Source organism: Lolium perenne, chromosome 6 (genome assembly GCF_019359855.2).
Source record: "Lolium perenne isolate Kyuss_39 chromosome 6, Kyuss_2.0, whole genome shotgun sequence".
Lineage (NCBI taxonomy): Eukaryota > Viridiplantae > Streptophyta > Magnoliopsida > Poales > Poaceae > Lolium > Lolium perenne.
This window is the reverse complement of record NC_067249.2, coordinates 215918289-215935470: the sequence shown is the minus strand read 5'-3', so window position 1 is coordinate 215935470 and position 17182 is coordinate 215918289. Positions and strand designations below refer to the sequence as shown.

General features: G+C 50.0%; 1 protein-coding gene across 1 annotated transcript; it reads right to left on the bottom strand.

The window, feature by feature from the left end:
• Window positions 1-5729: 5729 nt before the first annotated feature.
• Window positions 5730-15714, bottom strand: LOC139832627 (uncharacterized). Its single transcript, XM_071822426.1, has 3 exons — window positions 15513-15714; window positions 15155-15415; window positions 5730-5812 (listed from the first exon to the last, which is right to left on the bottom strand). Exons 1-3 carry the CDS (start codon window positions 15712-15714, stop codon window positions 5730-5732), a joined length of 546 nt encoding a protein of 181 aa, XP_071678527.1.
• Window positions 15715-17182: the final 1468 nt, after the last annotated feature.

Here is a 17182-nt window from a genome sequence, read left to right as displayed (position 1 = left end):
TTAAGATGTCAAAACCAGATAACTTTTGGAGAAGCTATGGTTATTTATAACTGAATTATGAAAATTCAGTTATCATTATATATTTCATTCGATATTAAGTCAGTAACCTCACATACCCCTTGCGTCCCATGAAATATATGTAAGATTTATCAAGATTTAGTTACATATTTGTCAAAAAAATCGTATATATTTAGATACTATGACTAGTCTAGATACATTCAGATTGAGATAAATCTCAAACATATTTGATGGAACAGTGAAAGTATTTGGTACAAGATCATGCCTACCAAACCATGGAGAACACTATTTCATCCCCATGATTTATCAAAAACCACGACCAGCCAGTGGCTCACACAGGAGTAATATACCAATATACCATCGTATGTAATACTTCCCTTAAGAAATGTAAGTCTTTTTATAAAAACTAATTTTCGGAATAGAGGTAATATACTTCCTTAAAAGTTAAAACGCTCGAAGGTGGTACCGCACTAGTACTGTCGCGCTGATTGTATCTCTCTCTCTTTCTCATTTTTTAGGAAAAACGGCAGGTTTCTGCTGTAGACGTTATTAATCAAAAAACACTTACATCATCAATTAACAGAGGAAAACTGGGTGATTCCTCATTCCAAACACATGGCTGAGCTCCAATTGTTTTTTGTTAAAACATGAGCTACACTATTTATATTCCTAGGAACATAAAATACTCCACCTGATGGAAATATCTTCAAGGATTGGTGCAACTGTTGGATAATTAGGCAGAAATTCCATGATTAATTCCAGAATATTAAACATGATGACAACAACAACTAACATGTGAAATTCGAACATACTAGATGCATTAATCAACATGAATAGTAGCAGGGCAAAAAGCATAATATCCATCGCTAAACAGATTGAGATATGCCGCACATACCGATCCGGTGGAGTTGTGGCAGATAATGTCGCAGCAGTCACGTTGTTGATGACAACGTTATTGACGACAGGTTGAAGTAGACGACGTTGAAGATGACGGTAGGCATCACCGCCCAACTTGGACGAAAGGCGACCCGTGATGAAGAGGGGTACGTCCAGATAGCCCACGGCCCGGTCTCGGCTCGAGACTCAATCCACTCACCACGAGCACGGCGCGCATCGTGACGTGTCGAGTCGAGCGAGGAGGAGGAGGAGGAGCGTGCGTGTACCACTCCTATTCTTACTCACTTACTAGTGGTGGAACAACTCACCTTATAAGGTGGTCTAACTTCCTCCCAACTTTCCATGTGGGACTAAAATTCTCACCTCTTGCCACTCCTAGTGAGCTACCACCAACTTGGACTCAAACTCACATGGGCTGCCACTATAATGATTTAGCCATTTATTTCAACAGCAACTACCATCACCGTGAAAGCCTCCCATGTTTAGTGAGTTCATAATCTCGAAACAATCGTATGGAATAATCAATCTATGGCAGCCTACCTAGCTAAGTAGATCACATATCTTACAGCTAGTGCCTGACACGTAGCTACATCAAGAGCATAGTCTATTGTTGTTACTCGCTGCAATAAAGCTCCCTCTATCACCTCGGATAACAGCTCCCATTGAACCTTCCCTCTTATCAAGAAAAAAAATCCTACATCAACATTTACCGTAACAAAACCCTCCTTCGCCTTTGTCCAGCTGCTATCCTTCTCTTTATGTTTCAAATTCGCGGCACGAACAAAATTCGCAACAAAGACTTTGATCAACATCATTGATTGTATCAAGGTTTTAACCGGCTCACCATGAACCTGTTGATGTACCAGGCCGTAGCCATAATCACCTACATACCTTAGATCTTCAATCTTATTATCTAGAGGTTGATTAAATTTCCCTAGTATATAAGGTATTCAAAGACAACACTTCGAGCTCGATCTATAGCGCAAGCTTCTTCTACTAGCCTCCATAGTCTCAGTTTCTCCCAAACTTCATTTGCTCTTCCACAAAGAAACAAGGTGTGTTTTATGTCTTCACATGCACCAACACACAACGGACATGAACTATTTGTGATTGCATGCCAGTTTGCCAAAGGAGCTGTGTGGGAGAGTAGCATAGAGATATTTTCAAGCAAATATTTTAATTTTAGCCAGTAGTTTGCATTCCATACCTCATCCCATATAGGATCTTGACTCATCGAGCCAGTACCATCTAATCTTCTTTAGATTATTCGCAAACTATAATTCTCACTCCATATGATAAAATGAACTTCATGTGACAGAATCCTTGATCGATCGGCAGCATATATATACCACACTGGAGCCGGCGCGAGCCCGGGGACGGCCGGGCTGGAAAGCGCGCGCCGTCCATACGCGGAGGACGACGATCGTCCTGCAAGAAAAGATGCTTGGTTTTATGCAGCGTAGTGTAGGGTAGCAGGCTAGTAGCCATGCCAGATATGCAAACGTGGTGGGCAGTCTACAAACAGTAGGACGGCATGCATGCAGGGACAACTGTTCGATCAAACCCAGACTTCAGAAACACGCCACCATTGCCTTGCCGTCCGCACATCCGCCATGCTCAGCTGAGGGCCCCTGCTGGGCCGCCTACCAGAACACGGCTCCAGAACTCGACGGGATCTTCTTCTTCCGAAGAACATGCGGTGCACGAGCACGGACGGAATTAATGGTCCCGGCCATGGTAGCGATGGAACGGAACGCACGAGTGTTGACCGGCCTGCCAGATCCGCGCGTCGGCTAACACGGATTAGCGATGAATGAGGATGGAGGTTATCCATCGGCAGCGGCACATGCGAGTGTCACGCGAAACCACAGACAGGGCCTTGATTGCTCGATTATGCGGACGGACGATGGAGCAAAGTTACCAGACATACGTTCCCCCACATGACACAGGACTCCCATGTCCGTGCGGTGTGGTGCCCGATCGTCTTCCTATTCACCTCGCCGGCGAGGGCCGGCCGCGTCGGCCGGTGTGTGTCCGGAGAAGATGGGGCGGAAGGGAAGGGACCAGCGGCCAGGCGCCGCTAGCGGTGGTGGGCTGTTTGCGGTCGCGCGCCTGGGCCTCTTCTACGCCCACGGGTGGTCCATTTGGTCCATCACGTTTTCCTTCCGTCCGTTGTTCGTTCGGTTCGCGCGCGTGAACGGCCGGCCGGCATGGGCGAGCGACATGCTGCTCTACCTAAGGCTACGGCTACGGCGACATCAATACATCATCATTTTCATTACCGACCCGACCCGCCCGGCACGTACCCATCATCGTCAGCGAGTCGATACAGTAGAGTAGATCGTGTATTGTTACTCTGATCTGATGATATTCTCGTGTTCATCGGAAACGGCCGCACGCCACAGCCCATGACGGCGAGATCTCCTATTCACGCCGCCGAATAGGCGCCACGAAACGCTGGAACAGAGCAGTTCTTTTTCTCCCTCTTCTTTACGATAAGCGGTGGGATGGAACAGTTGACTTGCTCGTGGACGCTTGCTCGCCCCGGATCCACCTATGCGCCATGCTCCCTATGCTATGGGGCTACGCATGGCCGGGTAGCCCAGCTTCCAGGGGTGGGCATTCGGTCATGACCGATAATTCAGTTTTTTTTATTTCAATCTATTTAGAATTTGGTCATAAAAATACGAAGATCGAAATATACTTGGTCGTTTTACTACCCGATAAATTTGGGTACCCAATAGTTCGGGTTGGCGTTCAGTCATGACCGAACATCATGGTCAATGTTGTCAACACAAATATTAGACACCATTTAGTAAAAAATTGGTAACATTTTAGATGTAAGTATTTTGGACGTTTTTTTTATTGCATATATTATTATCAGTTGACAGGAATAAACGTTGAACAATCTAAACAAAAATGTAAAATTTCTAGAGAAGTTTGATCAACATTCAAAAATACCACATCTCATGCACATCACATAATTCTAAAAATTGGGACAATCTCACGTAAAATTCGATCAGTTCGGTCTATTCGGTTACTTGAAAGAAATAACCAAATTGATCAAATTAAATTCGATCTATAAAATTTTCTATCCAATTTCTTTATCAACTATTTTGGTCTTGGTCTTTTCGATTTTGATCTTCGGTCATCGGTTTCTTTGCCCACCCCTACTTCCACGTACCGCACCACTGTGCCCGGATCCTCTACAGAGCCAGCTGTCAGCGGATCGACAGAGGACTACAGCCAGCCAGCCATTCCATCAGCGAATCTCTAGATCTGCAACTGGATTACTACGACTCCATGCCAAAGATCTAGCAAAGCTAGGGCATCACAATTCACGGGTCAGGCACGAGGAGGAGGGAGGAGGAGGCTTCTTTGTTTCGAGTCGTCGTAAAAATGATTTCCTTCCGGGAAACACGCTCGGATTGGATGGGAGGTAATCATGGAGGGATTTCACCCTGCGTCGTCGCCAGCAAAATCCCCCATTTTCATGAATCAGCGGCCACTGTGGCTGCCGAGCCTAGCACTAGCTAGCACCCTACGGCGACTGATTTGCAGGCGAAGAAGCACAAAATTTCCCTTGAGCACCAATCCGTAAGTCTACCTTTTCCGTTGAGCCATAATCTCAGCTGGGAACATAACGGAAAGTGTCTTTGCCTGATGAGCACCAGTGCTCCCGTCATTAAACAGAAAATCAAACACCATATTTGTCAGTTTCAAAAAAATATGGGGAAAAACCTCATATAAACACACAGTTTAATACGGAGTACCTTACAAATAATCTCTATTTCACTACCAAAGCTTTAAAGCATATCTATTTGAGGGATTTGCTAGAGATGCTCTTTTCTAGAAAGGACTAGAGTAACGGTACCGTGCACATACCACTTGGTGACCCATCATGCATTTTGTAATATTATATTTGGTACTACTAAGCAAAATACAATTATATTGGACAAACTTCTATTTAGAAATTTCTAGATATGTGATGTGCAAAACTCTTTGTCATGATACTAAACTATACACAAACACATATAAACACACTTAAGTGCATCAAAGAGGCACAGAACAAACCCATAGATGACATGTTCAATTTCAGATGGAATTTCACTCAGAGAAATTTCTCAAAGTACAAATTAATTTTGGCGATGAAATAGAGTTTGCTTTGTATATTCACAATAATGGTACATTATTGAATTGTATGAAAGCAACCTTTATGTTTCAATCATATGTAAGAAAAAAACAAAACAAAAAATAACTTAACAACACTAAAGTCTAAAGCTTTCACCCCTCAATTATATTCTAGATGTTGTATTCGGTAAAAGTATTTTGTATAAATAGTCAGTGGCTTGTGTTCTAATTCAGCTAGTAACAACTAATAGGACTAGCCCTATAAAGTGTGTTCTTGACCGGTCATCCAAAAAACAATCATCTTAGAAAGCACCTAATATAGATAAAGTGGCAATCCTTATTTGTATCATGTAGAAAATATTGACATCTCAATAGAAGACAAAGAATAATGTGAGAAGTAACATGTTGCTATATATGGATGGTCTCCCGTGGTAGAGCTCCAAGTTTATTGATGTCTGCCATCTGCAAAAACTAAATCGCTTCAACTATTGCCATGGGCGGATCCAGGATGAAAAATAAGGGGGCAAACAAAAACCCTCACAACAACATAGTGAATAAGGATCAAAAGAAAGCATTTCTTTATAACATAATATTGTCACAAGAAGACATGGCGAGTTCATCCCATAAAGTTAAGTAATCTAAGAAAATTAGACATAATAATTAGACATACTAGTCTGTAGTTTCTAAGTTGGAAAAGGGAACACTTCAGACTTGTCTTCTGGTAGGCATGACTGATGTCTTTTTAATACAATTCCTAATTTCCAACCTGTAATGCAAAAATATGTCAAACTCAAAAGAAAATGCAAGAACTAATAAAAACCCTGAGAACATCGCCTTTCTTTTGATCCCGCGGCGATTTCTTGCATGGAAGTGTTCAACTATCACCTCGTTAGGAATTTTATCCAACAACTCTGTCTCTATATAGCAAATAAGGCTATTCCTCATATAATCATCACCCATTTTGTTACGTAGAGCACTCTTCAAAAGCTTCATAGCGGAGAAGCACCTCTCGACAGTCAGCGTGTGTTGTGGGTATACTTTATGGGTATATCAACGGCATGGTCTAGATCCGGCAAGCCCGGGTGGCCCATAGTTGGTGGTGAGGCATATGGCCCATCGGGCGGCCCAGTTGCTGTAGATCATGAAGGATGAAGTCCAGCCCAGGAACGAGGAGCCGGATCTTAACCGACCTACGAAGGAGGCCGGATCCGTGAAGGCCCATGAAGTATCCGGATCCAGCGTGACTTAGAAGGAAGGCGGATCCTTGACGTACACGGCAAGACTTTGTACCGTAGTTAGGCAACTTGTATTCCGGCTAGGACTCTCCGTGTAAACCCTAGATCCGGGCGCCTATATAAGCCGGATCCTGGGAGCCCTAGAGGCACGTTCACAACCTCAACTCATTGTAACAACGCGAAAGCGCCCAGATAATTCCAGACAAGCAGCAGTAGGCCCTGTCATCGTGCAGGTGTTCCGAAGCTGGGTAAATCGCGTACCACCGTCCCGTGTGCACTCCGCCCTATGGCCCCTACTTCTTCTCCCCCTCGTGAGGATCCCTCCTCCGGGGTACCGTCGATTAGGCAACGACAGTTGGCGCCCACTGTGGGGCCTGTGGCGTCTGGAGGCCGGAACCGGGAGGGTTCCGCCATGGGAAGCTACGACGACACCATCGCTGTGGGGCGCGTCCTTTACGCCGGGAATCTGCCGATCGTCCCTCCGGATGAGTGCTGGATTCCGGCTAGGACAAACCCCGTCAAACTCTCCATCGTCCCAATTGGCGGCATACACATCTTCATCGGGGAAACCGTCGATTCCGACGGAAACCTACTGGTAAGTAACGCAGACGCGACCGCCGCCGAGCTGGACGCTGTCGCAAAGATCCGATCTGAGATGCAGGAGCTTCCCAAGGAAGATTCCGCCTCGGATCTGGAAATTTCAAAGCCCACCCAATCCGCCCCTGAGCAGGAAACAACGGTGGAAGACCAATGCAGATCCACCTGGGTCTCCCAGGTGTTAGAAAAGCAGAGGTGCCACTTCGTACACTTCTTGGCCCATACCGCCGGAACCGCCCCTCAAGAAGCCGGAGCTGGTCCTGAGCAGGTAGAGGCACCGGAACACAACGCGGATCCGGATCAGGCTGAGCTTGTCGGAGAGAGCGAAACTCCGGTTGAAGAGTCGATTTTAGGCAATCTGAGCCCATTTTCCGGAGATACCCCCTCCATGGAGTCTGATGACTTCGTTCGCAAGATAAGGGAATACGGATACAGTGATCAGCCTGAAGTCGACTCCGCCCAGCCTAAGCAGGTTCTCGCAACGATAGCAGCGCAGGGACAAACTGGATCTGAAGAACCAACCAGCCAATCTGACCCTCAACCATCCCAACAAGGATCTCCAATGTCTCGGGTGCGACCCCACAGGGATTCTTCCTCGGAGGAAATCCTGTCAGCTGAGGAGATGGTGGCGCGAGCAGTTCTTAACAAACCTATAACCCCGGGCGACGCCGCAGATCTGGAGGCTCTAGAGGCTACCAGACAGGAAATGCTGGCCACAGCCAAGAAGCTCGCTGATACCGAAGCCGCGTTAAGGGAAGAAAGGGAACAAGCTGCAGGTCTGGCGGAAACTTTCGACAGACAGGATCGCGAAATTGCTGCTACACTCGAGCAGGTCAAGGGCATGGCGAAAGAGTGGGAAGTAAAGATGACCTATGCGCAGGCGGAGGCCGATCGAATTGTTAGAGAAGCAATCCCGCCTCGCAGGATCAACTTCGCCACGCCCGCTGAGCACCGACCGCTGGAAACCCCAAAGGATAACATGCTAAAAGCTGCGGAACTATTGCAGGAGAAGGACGAAGAGGTTGATATTAACTATCTTCGCACACTCGTCGCTTCAGCAATGCAGCAGCAAAGCAAGGCGGATACTTCGCGCAGGTTGGAATCCAATCCGGATAACTGTATATCTACCGCGCAGAAGGACGCCCGCGCTGATCGGCGACCCGATGACGAATCACACACCGGATCCTCGGAGCGCAGAAGGAAAGCCAGGGAACACCCAAATCCGATCCCCGTACCATCAAAGACGCCGCCGTCAGATCCAAGAAAGGGAAAGGATGCAATGTACTCTGGACGAGACAAATACCGCAACCCCTCTCCTCCGCCCAACGGTTACCCGCGACCCCCTCGCCGCCGTAGTCCAGCCGGAAACACCAGGCCCCCAGGGCATGGTGGGATTGTTATCCGTGACAACGTGCTGCCAAGAAACAGAAACAGGGAGCGCTCGCCGGAATCTCGCCGGAACCAGAACAATGTTCATAAGCCCGAGCCCAGGAGGAGTCGGAATGAGGACCGCGGTCCAGAACCTCGCCGGAACCGCGATCCAGAACCTCGCCGGAGCCATGACCCAGAGCCTCGCCGGAGCCGTGACCCGGAACCGCACCGGAACGACCAGGGCAGCCAACGCCAGGGCGAAGGCAGCCACAGGAGCCGGAGCCAGCACCAGGAAGGCCGAGGAGAGTCAGAAGGCGGAAGCAAGAAATCGCACCGCCCACCTCGCAGGTCTCCCTCACCACCACCTAGCGGTGGAGGCGGAGGTGGAGGCGGAGGCAACGGTCGAAGATCTCGCTCTCGCTCAAAGTCTCCTCGCCACGGCTCACGCGACGCACGGGATCGCCTCAACGAATACAGAACCGACTACATTGGTCCGAAGTGCTTTGGCAGGATGATTCGAGAGGAACCAAAGCCAAGGATGAACCTCAAGCTACCCGGAAACCTGAAGCATTATGATGGCACCGAAAGGCCGGACACCTGGATTGAGGATTACTACAATGCTGTAACCTTCGCCGGAGGAACCCCTAACATCGCCTGCCGCATGCTTCAGTTGTACCTTGTAGGTCCAGCCCGGATCTGGCTCAGCGACCTCGAGAAGAATTCCATCTTTTGCTGGTTCGACCTGAAGAACGCTTTCGAGAAACACTTCAGGGGCACCTACAAGAGACCTGCCACAACAAGCGACCTACAGGCATGCATCCAGAAGAAGGGCGAAACATCGAGGAATTTCCTCACCCGATGGTTGGCATGCAGAAACGAGTGCGAGAACATCGACAACCGCACAGCAATGCACGCCTTCATTGGGGGCTTGCAGCGAGGAGGATTGCTACGGCACAAGCTAACTTGCATGGTCAATGCAAATCAACTGACGTTGGACGACATGATCACCATCGCCAGCGATCACACTGCCGCCGATGACGACGCAGGCGGTGATCTCGCAGCCACAGCAATCCCCCTGCATCAGCAAAAGAAGAACCGTGGCAACGGTAGCAGCAGCAGCCATAAGCGCAAGAACCCTGATGACCAGAAGAGTGGCGGATCCGAGATGATCGCCATGGCGTTTCAACGCGGAGGTTCAGGAGGCGGCAGAGGACGCGGACGCGGACGCGGAGCCGGCAGGGGTCAGCAGCATACCTCCGAGGTCACAGCTGGCGGATCCCGCGCCCCGCAAACCTATGAGGAATACAGAGACATGCCCTGCCTGGCCCATCTGGATCCGGCTACGGGGAAGTCCACTCACACCAACCGCAACTGCAAGTGGGTCAATGATCTAAAGAACGACCCGGAGGCAGGATACAAGCGCGCCCGGAAGCACCGCCCACGCGGCAAAGGTGGCAAGGGAAAGAACAAGGACAAAGAAGATGATAGTTCCGAGGCGATGGATGAGGATGATAACTCGCCGGATCCCAAGGCAGGATCCGCAGGAAAATCCAACCCATTCGATAAAAAGAGCGTGGGGGCTTACCACACTTTCCTCGGAACCCCAACAGTCCGCGCTACCAAGTCAGCTACCCGGATCCTGAACGCCACGATTCCGGCCGTGCCGCAGATATGTCGTGGTCGGAAGTCCCGTGCACATTTGACAGGGAGGATCACCCTGCCGTTGTGCCAAAAGAATGCTACGCCTTGGTTGTAAGTCCCCGCATAGACGGGTATGACTTCTCCAAGTGCCTCATGGATGGTGGGGCCAGTCTGAACATCATGTACCTGGAGACTCTAGAGCGGATGAACCTCACCAAGGAACAGCTCAAACACAGCAACACTGAGTTTCATGGCGTGGTTCCGGGTAAGAAGGCAAATTCCCTCGGCAGCATAACACTTCCCGTGGCTTTTGGCGATGTTCATAATTTCCGCCAAGAGAAGATCACATTTGAAGTTGTGCCCTTCAAGAGCTCCTACCACGTCATCTTCGGCAGGCCCACCTACCACAAGTTCCACGCAAGAGCGTGCTACATATACAACAAGCTCAAGATTCCGGGTCCTAAGGGTATGATTACCGTATCCGGAGACTACAAAAAGGCTCATGAGTGCGAGTTAGGCGAAGCCGCCTTCGCAGAGTCTGTGATATCTGGAGAAGAGCTGAAAGGCTACAGAGCCGCGGTGGATCCGACTGAGATGCAGACCACCAAGAAGCAGATCTCGAGCAGAAAACCTCCTTCAAGGCCGCGATAGAAACCAAGAAGCACGACCTCATCCCAGGCGACTCTTCCAAGCAGGTTTCGGTCGGAGCCAACATGGACCCCAAATAGGAAGACGCGCTCGTCGAGTTCCTCCGCGCTAACATGGATATCTTCGCATGGCAACCTTCTGACATGTCCGGAGTACCTAGGGAACTCGCCGAGCACTACCTCAACATAAATCCGGGGGCCAAACCGGTGAAGCAAGCTATGCGACGCTTTGGAGACAAGAAGCGCCGCGCCATAGGAATGGAACTAGCAAAGTTACTAGAAGCAGGTTTTGTAATAGAAGTTATCCACACCGATTGGGTCGCGAATCCCGTCCTTGTACCCAAAAAAGACACTGAAATACTAAGAATGTGCATCGATTACTCTGGCTTGAACAAGCATTGCCCGAAGGATCCGTTCCCCTTGCCGCGCATTGACCAAGTCATTGATTCGACGGCGGGGGCGGAACTTCTGTGTTTTCTTGATGCGTATTCCGGGTATCATCAGATCCGGATGAAGGAATCCGACCAAAAGGCGACTTCATTCATTACCCCGTTTGGCACTTCATCGCTATGTTACCATGCCTTTCGGTTTGAAAATGCAGGTGCCACCTACCAACGAACGATGCAGCGGTGCTCGAAGGACCAAATCGGCCGGAACGTGCACGCCACGTCGACGACATCGCGGTCATGACCCGGAAAGGATCCGACTTGATCAGCGACCTCACAGAAACCTTCGACAACCTCCGCAGTACAAGATGATGTTGAATCCGCTGAAGTGCGTTTTGGCGTGCCACCGGAAAACTCCTTGGCTTCATAGTCTCTCACGGAGGCATTGAGGTTAACCCAGAAAAGATCAAGGCAATCCTGTGCATCAAACGGCCAACTTGTCTCAAAGATGTGCAACGACTAGCGGTTGCGTCGCAGCAATCGATGAGGTTTGTTAGCCGTCTTGGCGAGAAGGCGCTACCTCCGTACAAGCTGCTGAAGAAAACAGACAAATTCGTGCGGGACGACGCGGTGACGCAGCTCTTCGAGGGTTGAAGGAAATACTCACCTCCCCACCTATCTTGGCAGCTCCAGTGAGTCGAGCCAATGCTCCTTTATCTGGCAGCTACCAACAAGGTCATCAGCCTCATCATCGTGGTGGAGCGAAAGGAAGAAGGTCATGAATATGACGTCCAAAGACCTGTCTACTACATTAGCGAGGTGCTGACGGAGTCAAAACAAAGATACCCTCACTTTCAGAAGCTAGCCTATGGAGTATTCCTGGGCAGCCGGAAGCTGAGGCATTACTTCCAAGAGCATCCAGTAACAGTCGTGAGCAAGGCTCCGCTGTCAACAATTCTCAACAACGCTGACGCAACAGGACGTACGGCTAAATGGGGCATCGAATTATCCGCCTTCGACATCGCTTACAAGCCCAGGACTGCGGTTAAATCCCAAGTCTTGGCAGATTTCGTTGCAGATTGGACAGAAGCTCCGGATGCAAGTCTGGAGCCGGAACCAGAGACATGGGTCATGCACTTCGATGGATCCAAGCAGCATCAAGGCTCAGGAGCCGGAGTCACCTGAAGTCCCCTACCGGAGAAGAACCGCAGACGTTCGCAGATCCACTTCGAAGCTACAAATAACATGGCGGAATATGAGGCTCTACTACACGGTCTGCGCATCGCTAAGGAAATTGGGATCAAGCACATCATCTGCTGTGGAGATTCCGACCTGGTGGCACAACAAGTAGCCGGAACCTGGAACGCCAGAAACTCTGTCATGGCGGCCTACAGAGACGAAGTTGATGAGATCGCCAAGTGCTTCCTCGGATACGAAGTCAAGTACGTCAGGAGAGACGATAATACAGCGGCAGACATGCTATCCAAGCTCGGATCCGGCAGGAAGCAAATTCCGCCCGGCATTTTCCTGGAGCATCTCCGGATACCCTCGGTTAAGGGCGCTAACCCGGAAAATCCAGAGGTGGCAGTATCTCCGGCTAGGGAGGTGATGGCTATCATTCCGGCTTGGACACAGCCTTTCCTGGACTACCTCATCGATCAGAAGTTGCCAGAGGACGAGGTCCTCGCACGACAGATCGTCAGACGAGCGAGAACCTACACAATTGTTGATGGACAGCTCTACAAACGAAGTGCAGCGGGGGTGTTTCTCAAATGCGTCTCCAATCAAGATGGCATTGAAATCCTCAGAGAGATCCACGCAGGGGATTGCGGGCATCACGCCGCTCCCAGATCCCTCGTTGCCAAAGCTTTCCGGCTAGGATTCTACTGGCTCACAGCTAAAGAAGATGCTGACAAGCTGGTAAAAACCTGCCGAGGTTGTCAGTACTACGCTACTCAACCAAACGCTCCAGCCCAAGAGCTGAAGACCATACCTATCACCTGGCCATTTGCGGTCTGGGGGCTCGATATGGTTGGTAAGTTAAAAAGATCATCTCCTGCCGGTTTTGAATACCTTCTGGTCGCTGTTGACAAATTCAGCAAGTGGATCGAGGCAAAGCCAGTGAGAAAAGCCGATGGTGCTACGGCACTAAAATTCGTCTGCAGCCTCGTGATGAGATTTGGCATCCCACACAGCATAATCACAGATAATGGCACAAACTTCGCTCAAGGAGAGTTGAGGGATTATTGTGACACAATGGGGATTCGACTGGACCTTGCATCTGTGGCTCATCCACAATCTAACGGTCAGGTTGAAAGGGCTAACGGTCTAATATTATCAGGAATTAAGCCGCGCCTTGAAGAACCACTGCGACGAGCAGCTGGAGCTTGGGCTGACGAGCTGGAAGCTGTTTTGTGGAGTTTACGAACTACCCCTAACAGATCGACAGGGTTCACCCCATTTTTTCTGGTATACGGATCCGAAGCCGTGCTTCCCTCCGACATCATCCACGATTCACCGCGAGTTTCCGCCTACAATGAAGAAACAGCTGACGAGGCCAGACAGCTATCTGTGGACCTGATCGAGGAAGCTCGGAACCTAGCTGACCAGCGCTCCGCCATCTACCAGCAGAAGCTCCGACGCTATCACAGTCGTCGAGTTCGGAATTGCTCCTTCATGGCAGGAGACCTGGTCCTCCGCCTTCGACAGGTGAAAGACCATAAGCTGCAATCTCCATGGGAAGGACCCTTCGTCGTTAGCAAAGTGCTCCATAACGGGTCGTACTACCTTGTTGATTTTCGCGAGCTGAGGGATAGACCTGCTAACTGGCACCGGAAACGCAAGCGTGAGGATCCGGATGACATCTACGATGAAACAGATCGCCCTTGGAACATCGCACAGCTACGTCCTTTCTACACTTAGCATATTTTTTCCGAGTTACAAACTCTGTAATACTTATACATGATCAATGAAATAAAGCTTATGGTTCACTCTTTGAGTCTTTTACCTCCTTTACTTGTTCATTTTAGATCGTGTATGTTTTTCCGACTAAAACCGCAGAGCTGGATATTTCCGCCTAGGCATGTATGAAAGTTGTGATTTCCAAAACCGTCTTTTAAGACGTAAGCTTAAGTTTTCTGATTAAGTTGTTATCTGTTGCGAACTCGTGGATTCCTAGTAGCGATTTCCGGCACCTATGCCTGGGGGCTTGTTTCCGCGGTTATGGACGGACTGCCATTGGGCTTCGTCGCCGCCGGCGAGCATTTCCGGCTAAGGTTTTCCGGCTCGCGGAAGGTCAAGCGAGTAAGCCGGAAAACAATGAAGTCAGCACTTGCTTTCCGACATAAAACGAAACATGCAAATAATTCAAAAGGATAGCAGGATAAGTTTTCCGCCCATGCATAATTGTTTCGTCCCTAGATACTTAAGAATTTAAAGTTATATTACAAACCCTCGCTGGGGCCAAAATGATGCATTGTCTCTCCCGCAGGAATAAAAAGTTTTCACTCCCCCTTGGCCGGAGAAGTCTTGCCCTCTGAGTCTTTCTTCTCGGGGTCTTCGGCCGGAGAAGACACGTCTTCATCACTTTCTTCTTCTTCAGAAGCAGCAGTGCTGGTCTTGGGTTCCTCTTGGGGAGCGTCCTTGGAGCTGGTCCAGGTGTATTGGGTCCCGGATTCCGCAGGTCGCGCCTTCGCGGCGAGCTCTTTCTGAAGTTCCTCTTCCAAGGGCTCGTCGACGGGAAGAACGACCTTGTCGTAGAATTCATCATGCCGGATCCTGCGCGCGATACGGGTGTCGTAGCCGCTCACTGCATCCAGCAGCGCGCTGACATTCGCATCCGGAGGAACCCCCGTGGTCACTTGATCAAGATCAAGACCCGGATTATGTGCTAGGCACATGGTCAAGGCCATTGCAGCTGCGCCTCGGGCTGATGATGCTTGCAGATCCGTCACCAGCTCCGGCAGAACATCCATCTTTCCAACAAGCTTGCGAACGTTGCATGTGCGACTCCTCTTGATGGATAAGTTGTAGCATATCTTGTGGGAGGCGGAGATGAGATCTTTGCAATCGTCGCCTGCGAGTTGAAGAAGGTCGTCCCGGGGGAACAAATTCCGGCGCTGCTCCGGATATCCAAGCGGCTCTGCGTAAAGATAATCAGGATATAAGTATGCAGTTTGAGCGCAAAGTAAAAAGTCGGAGAAAACATTTGGGCAAGGTTTCAGTATCATACCCAAGATGTTCTCGTTGAGCATGTCCCAGTAATGCTCCGCGGTCTCCATATATTTCCGGAGACCATTGAGCTCTTTCTGCTGCCTCTTGATGGTTTCGCTGTCAGCATTTTTCTTCAGCAACAGCTCGCCCTTTTCCCTGATATGTTCGGAGTTTTTCTCCGCCAGCTGCTTCTCGGCCTGCTCCCTCTTTAGTTCCGCCTCCTTTAATTTCGTTTCCAAATCTTGGTACGAGGAGCGCAGGTTCTCAAGTTCAGATGAGGCTGTTGCAAGGGAAGAGGATGCGCCTATAATAAACATAAGTTAACAACAAAGTTCTAAGTCGGAATATGACTAGTGACGAAGAAGGCGGAAACCAACCTTGGGCGTCCGCCAGTTGCTTGGTCAGTTCCGCATTCTCATCCTTCAGAGTCCGGATATTTTCCGCCTGATTCAGAGTAACGCGGCGCTGAAGCGCAATGTTCTTGTGCAGCTCATAGTGCAGCGCCTGCTGTTCCTGTAAAACATAGACAGAGCAGGAGTAAAAATTCCGCTTGTAAAGTGGTTTTCTCCAAAGCATCATTGCCGGAACGTTTCCGCCATAATGCTTGGGGGCTACTGATCCAATTTAATAATCTCCCGGAAGTAATCTTTCTCTAAGCATCTAAGCGCTAACTACTTTTTGAGTTTCCGCCTACATGCTTGGGGGCTACTGGGGAGTACCTTTTGCTTGCAGATGAGCTGGTCAAAGAACTGACCGACGTTCTTCTTGAAGTCTTGGATTTCCGATGTCCTGGAGTCAGGTTTCCCCCAGGCGTTGTTCAGCATGGCGCTGAGCAGGTCCTGTTCAAGTTCCCACTTCTCCGCCTCGGACAGCTTGTTGAAAAACTTGGTAGCATACGCCTTGGGGGTAGAAGTGGTGTCAGCCGGATCTCCAAAGTTCTTCGGAAAAACGACCATGTCGCCAGCGCCCTCTCCAGCCTTCTCGGAAGAAGTGACTTCAACCTCTCCTTGGCCTTGCACTTCCGTGTCTTCTTGGGCAGGGCCTTTGGCCTTAGGATCGTCTCCGCCCACCTTCTCGCTGCTAACCGGAATTATTTCCGGTGGAGTGTTTGCGGCAGGAGGGGGAGATGGATCAGCCTGAGGGGGCGACGGTTGAGGAGTTGGGTGGGAGGCACTTGGTGGAACTGGGGTGGAGGGACCAACAGCCGGAGATTTCTTCATATATTTCGTGATGGGCTCCTGGCTGGTGGTCCGCGCGGCAGTGACATTCGGATTCCTGCAAACAAGTGAAAGGGTTTAGACGAGAGATAATTTCGCCAATATAAAGTTGCATCATGTTCGGAAACTTACGGGGCGCCGGGGATGATGGGGCGCGTGCGCTGGCCAGCCGTTGAGAGCATCCTTAGGCGCGCACGCTCCGCTTTCCTTGAGTCCAGCGGAGGTGGTTTTGTCGTCTTGGGCTTCTTGGCGGAGGCCTCGCCGCTAGCTCCGGCTTCCGTGCCGGAAGCCTTGGCGCGGGGACGCTTTGCAGGTCGAGGGGCCGCCTTGTGGGGTGCTTGCTCCTCTTCCTCCTCGTCGTCTTCCGGAGCCTCCTCCGCCGCGTCGCCGCTAACGGGAACACGAAGAATGGTGCGGAAGCTTTCCTCCGCCAAAGTGTTGAGCTGAAAGAAATAAACAAAGATTAGAAATAACATCAAAAAACTTGCGAAGTTTGAATCAACGAAAAGAACAAAGCTTACCGGAGGACACTGGTCGTTTGTATAGATGTCCTTGATCAGTTCCGGGACCTGTTGGCCCCTGGGAATCTTCACCAAAGTCTTGATCCTTCTCTTCAGGGAGTCGGCCGGAAGATCGTGGCGGGTGACCCGGAGGAGATCGTCCGCCCCGGTATAAGCACACATCAAGCGTGCGTTGTAGCGTAGAGGCTGGATTCTCCGGGAAAACCAGCTGAGGGTGAGCTGGGCTCCGGTCAGTCCGTCGTGGACTAGCCAGGAGATTCTCCGCGCTGCCTTCTCCAAGATTGGAGTCTGGGCGAGCGAAGGGACGAA

Bases quoted from the DNA above. Each gene is read 5' to 3' on its own strand.
- LOC139832627 (XM_071822426.1), bottom strand. From the start codon at position 15,714: ATGATGCTTTGGAGAAAACCACTTTACAAGCGGAATTTTTACTCCTGC. The intron at 15,416-15,512 runs GTTGGTTTCCGC...CCCTTGCAACAG, and splicing joins GCAACTGGCGGACGCCCAAG to CCTCATCTGAACTTGAGAAC. The intron at 5,813-15,154 runs GTATGATACTGA...TTTGCATTACAG, and splicing joins GCTCAACGAGAACATCTTGG to GTTGGAAATTAGGAATTGTA.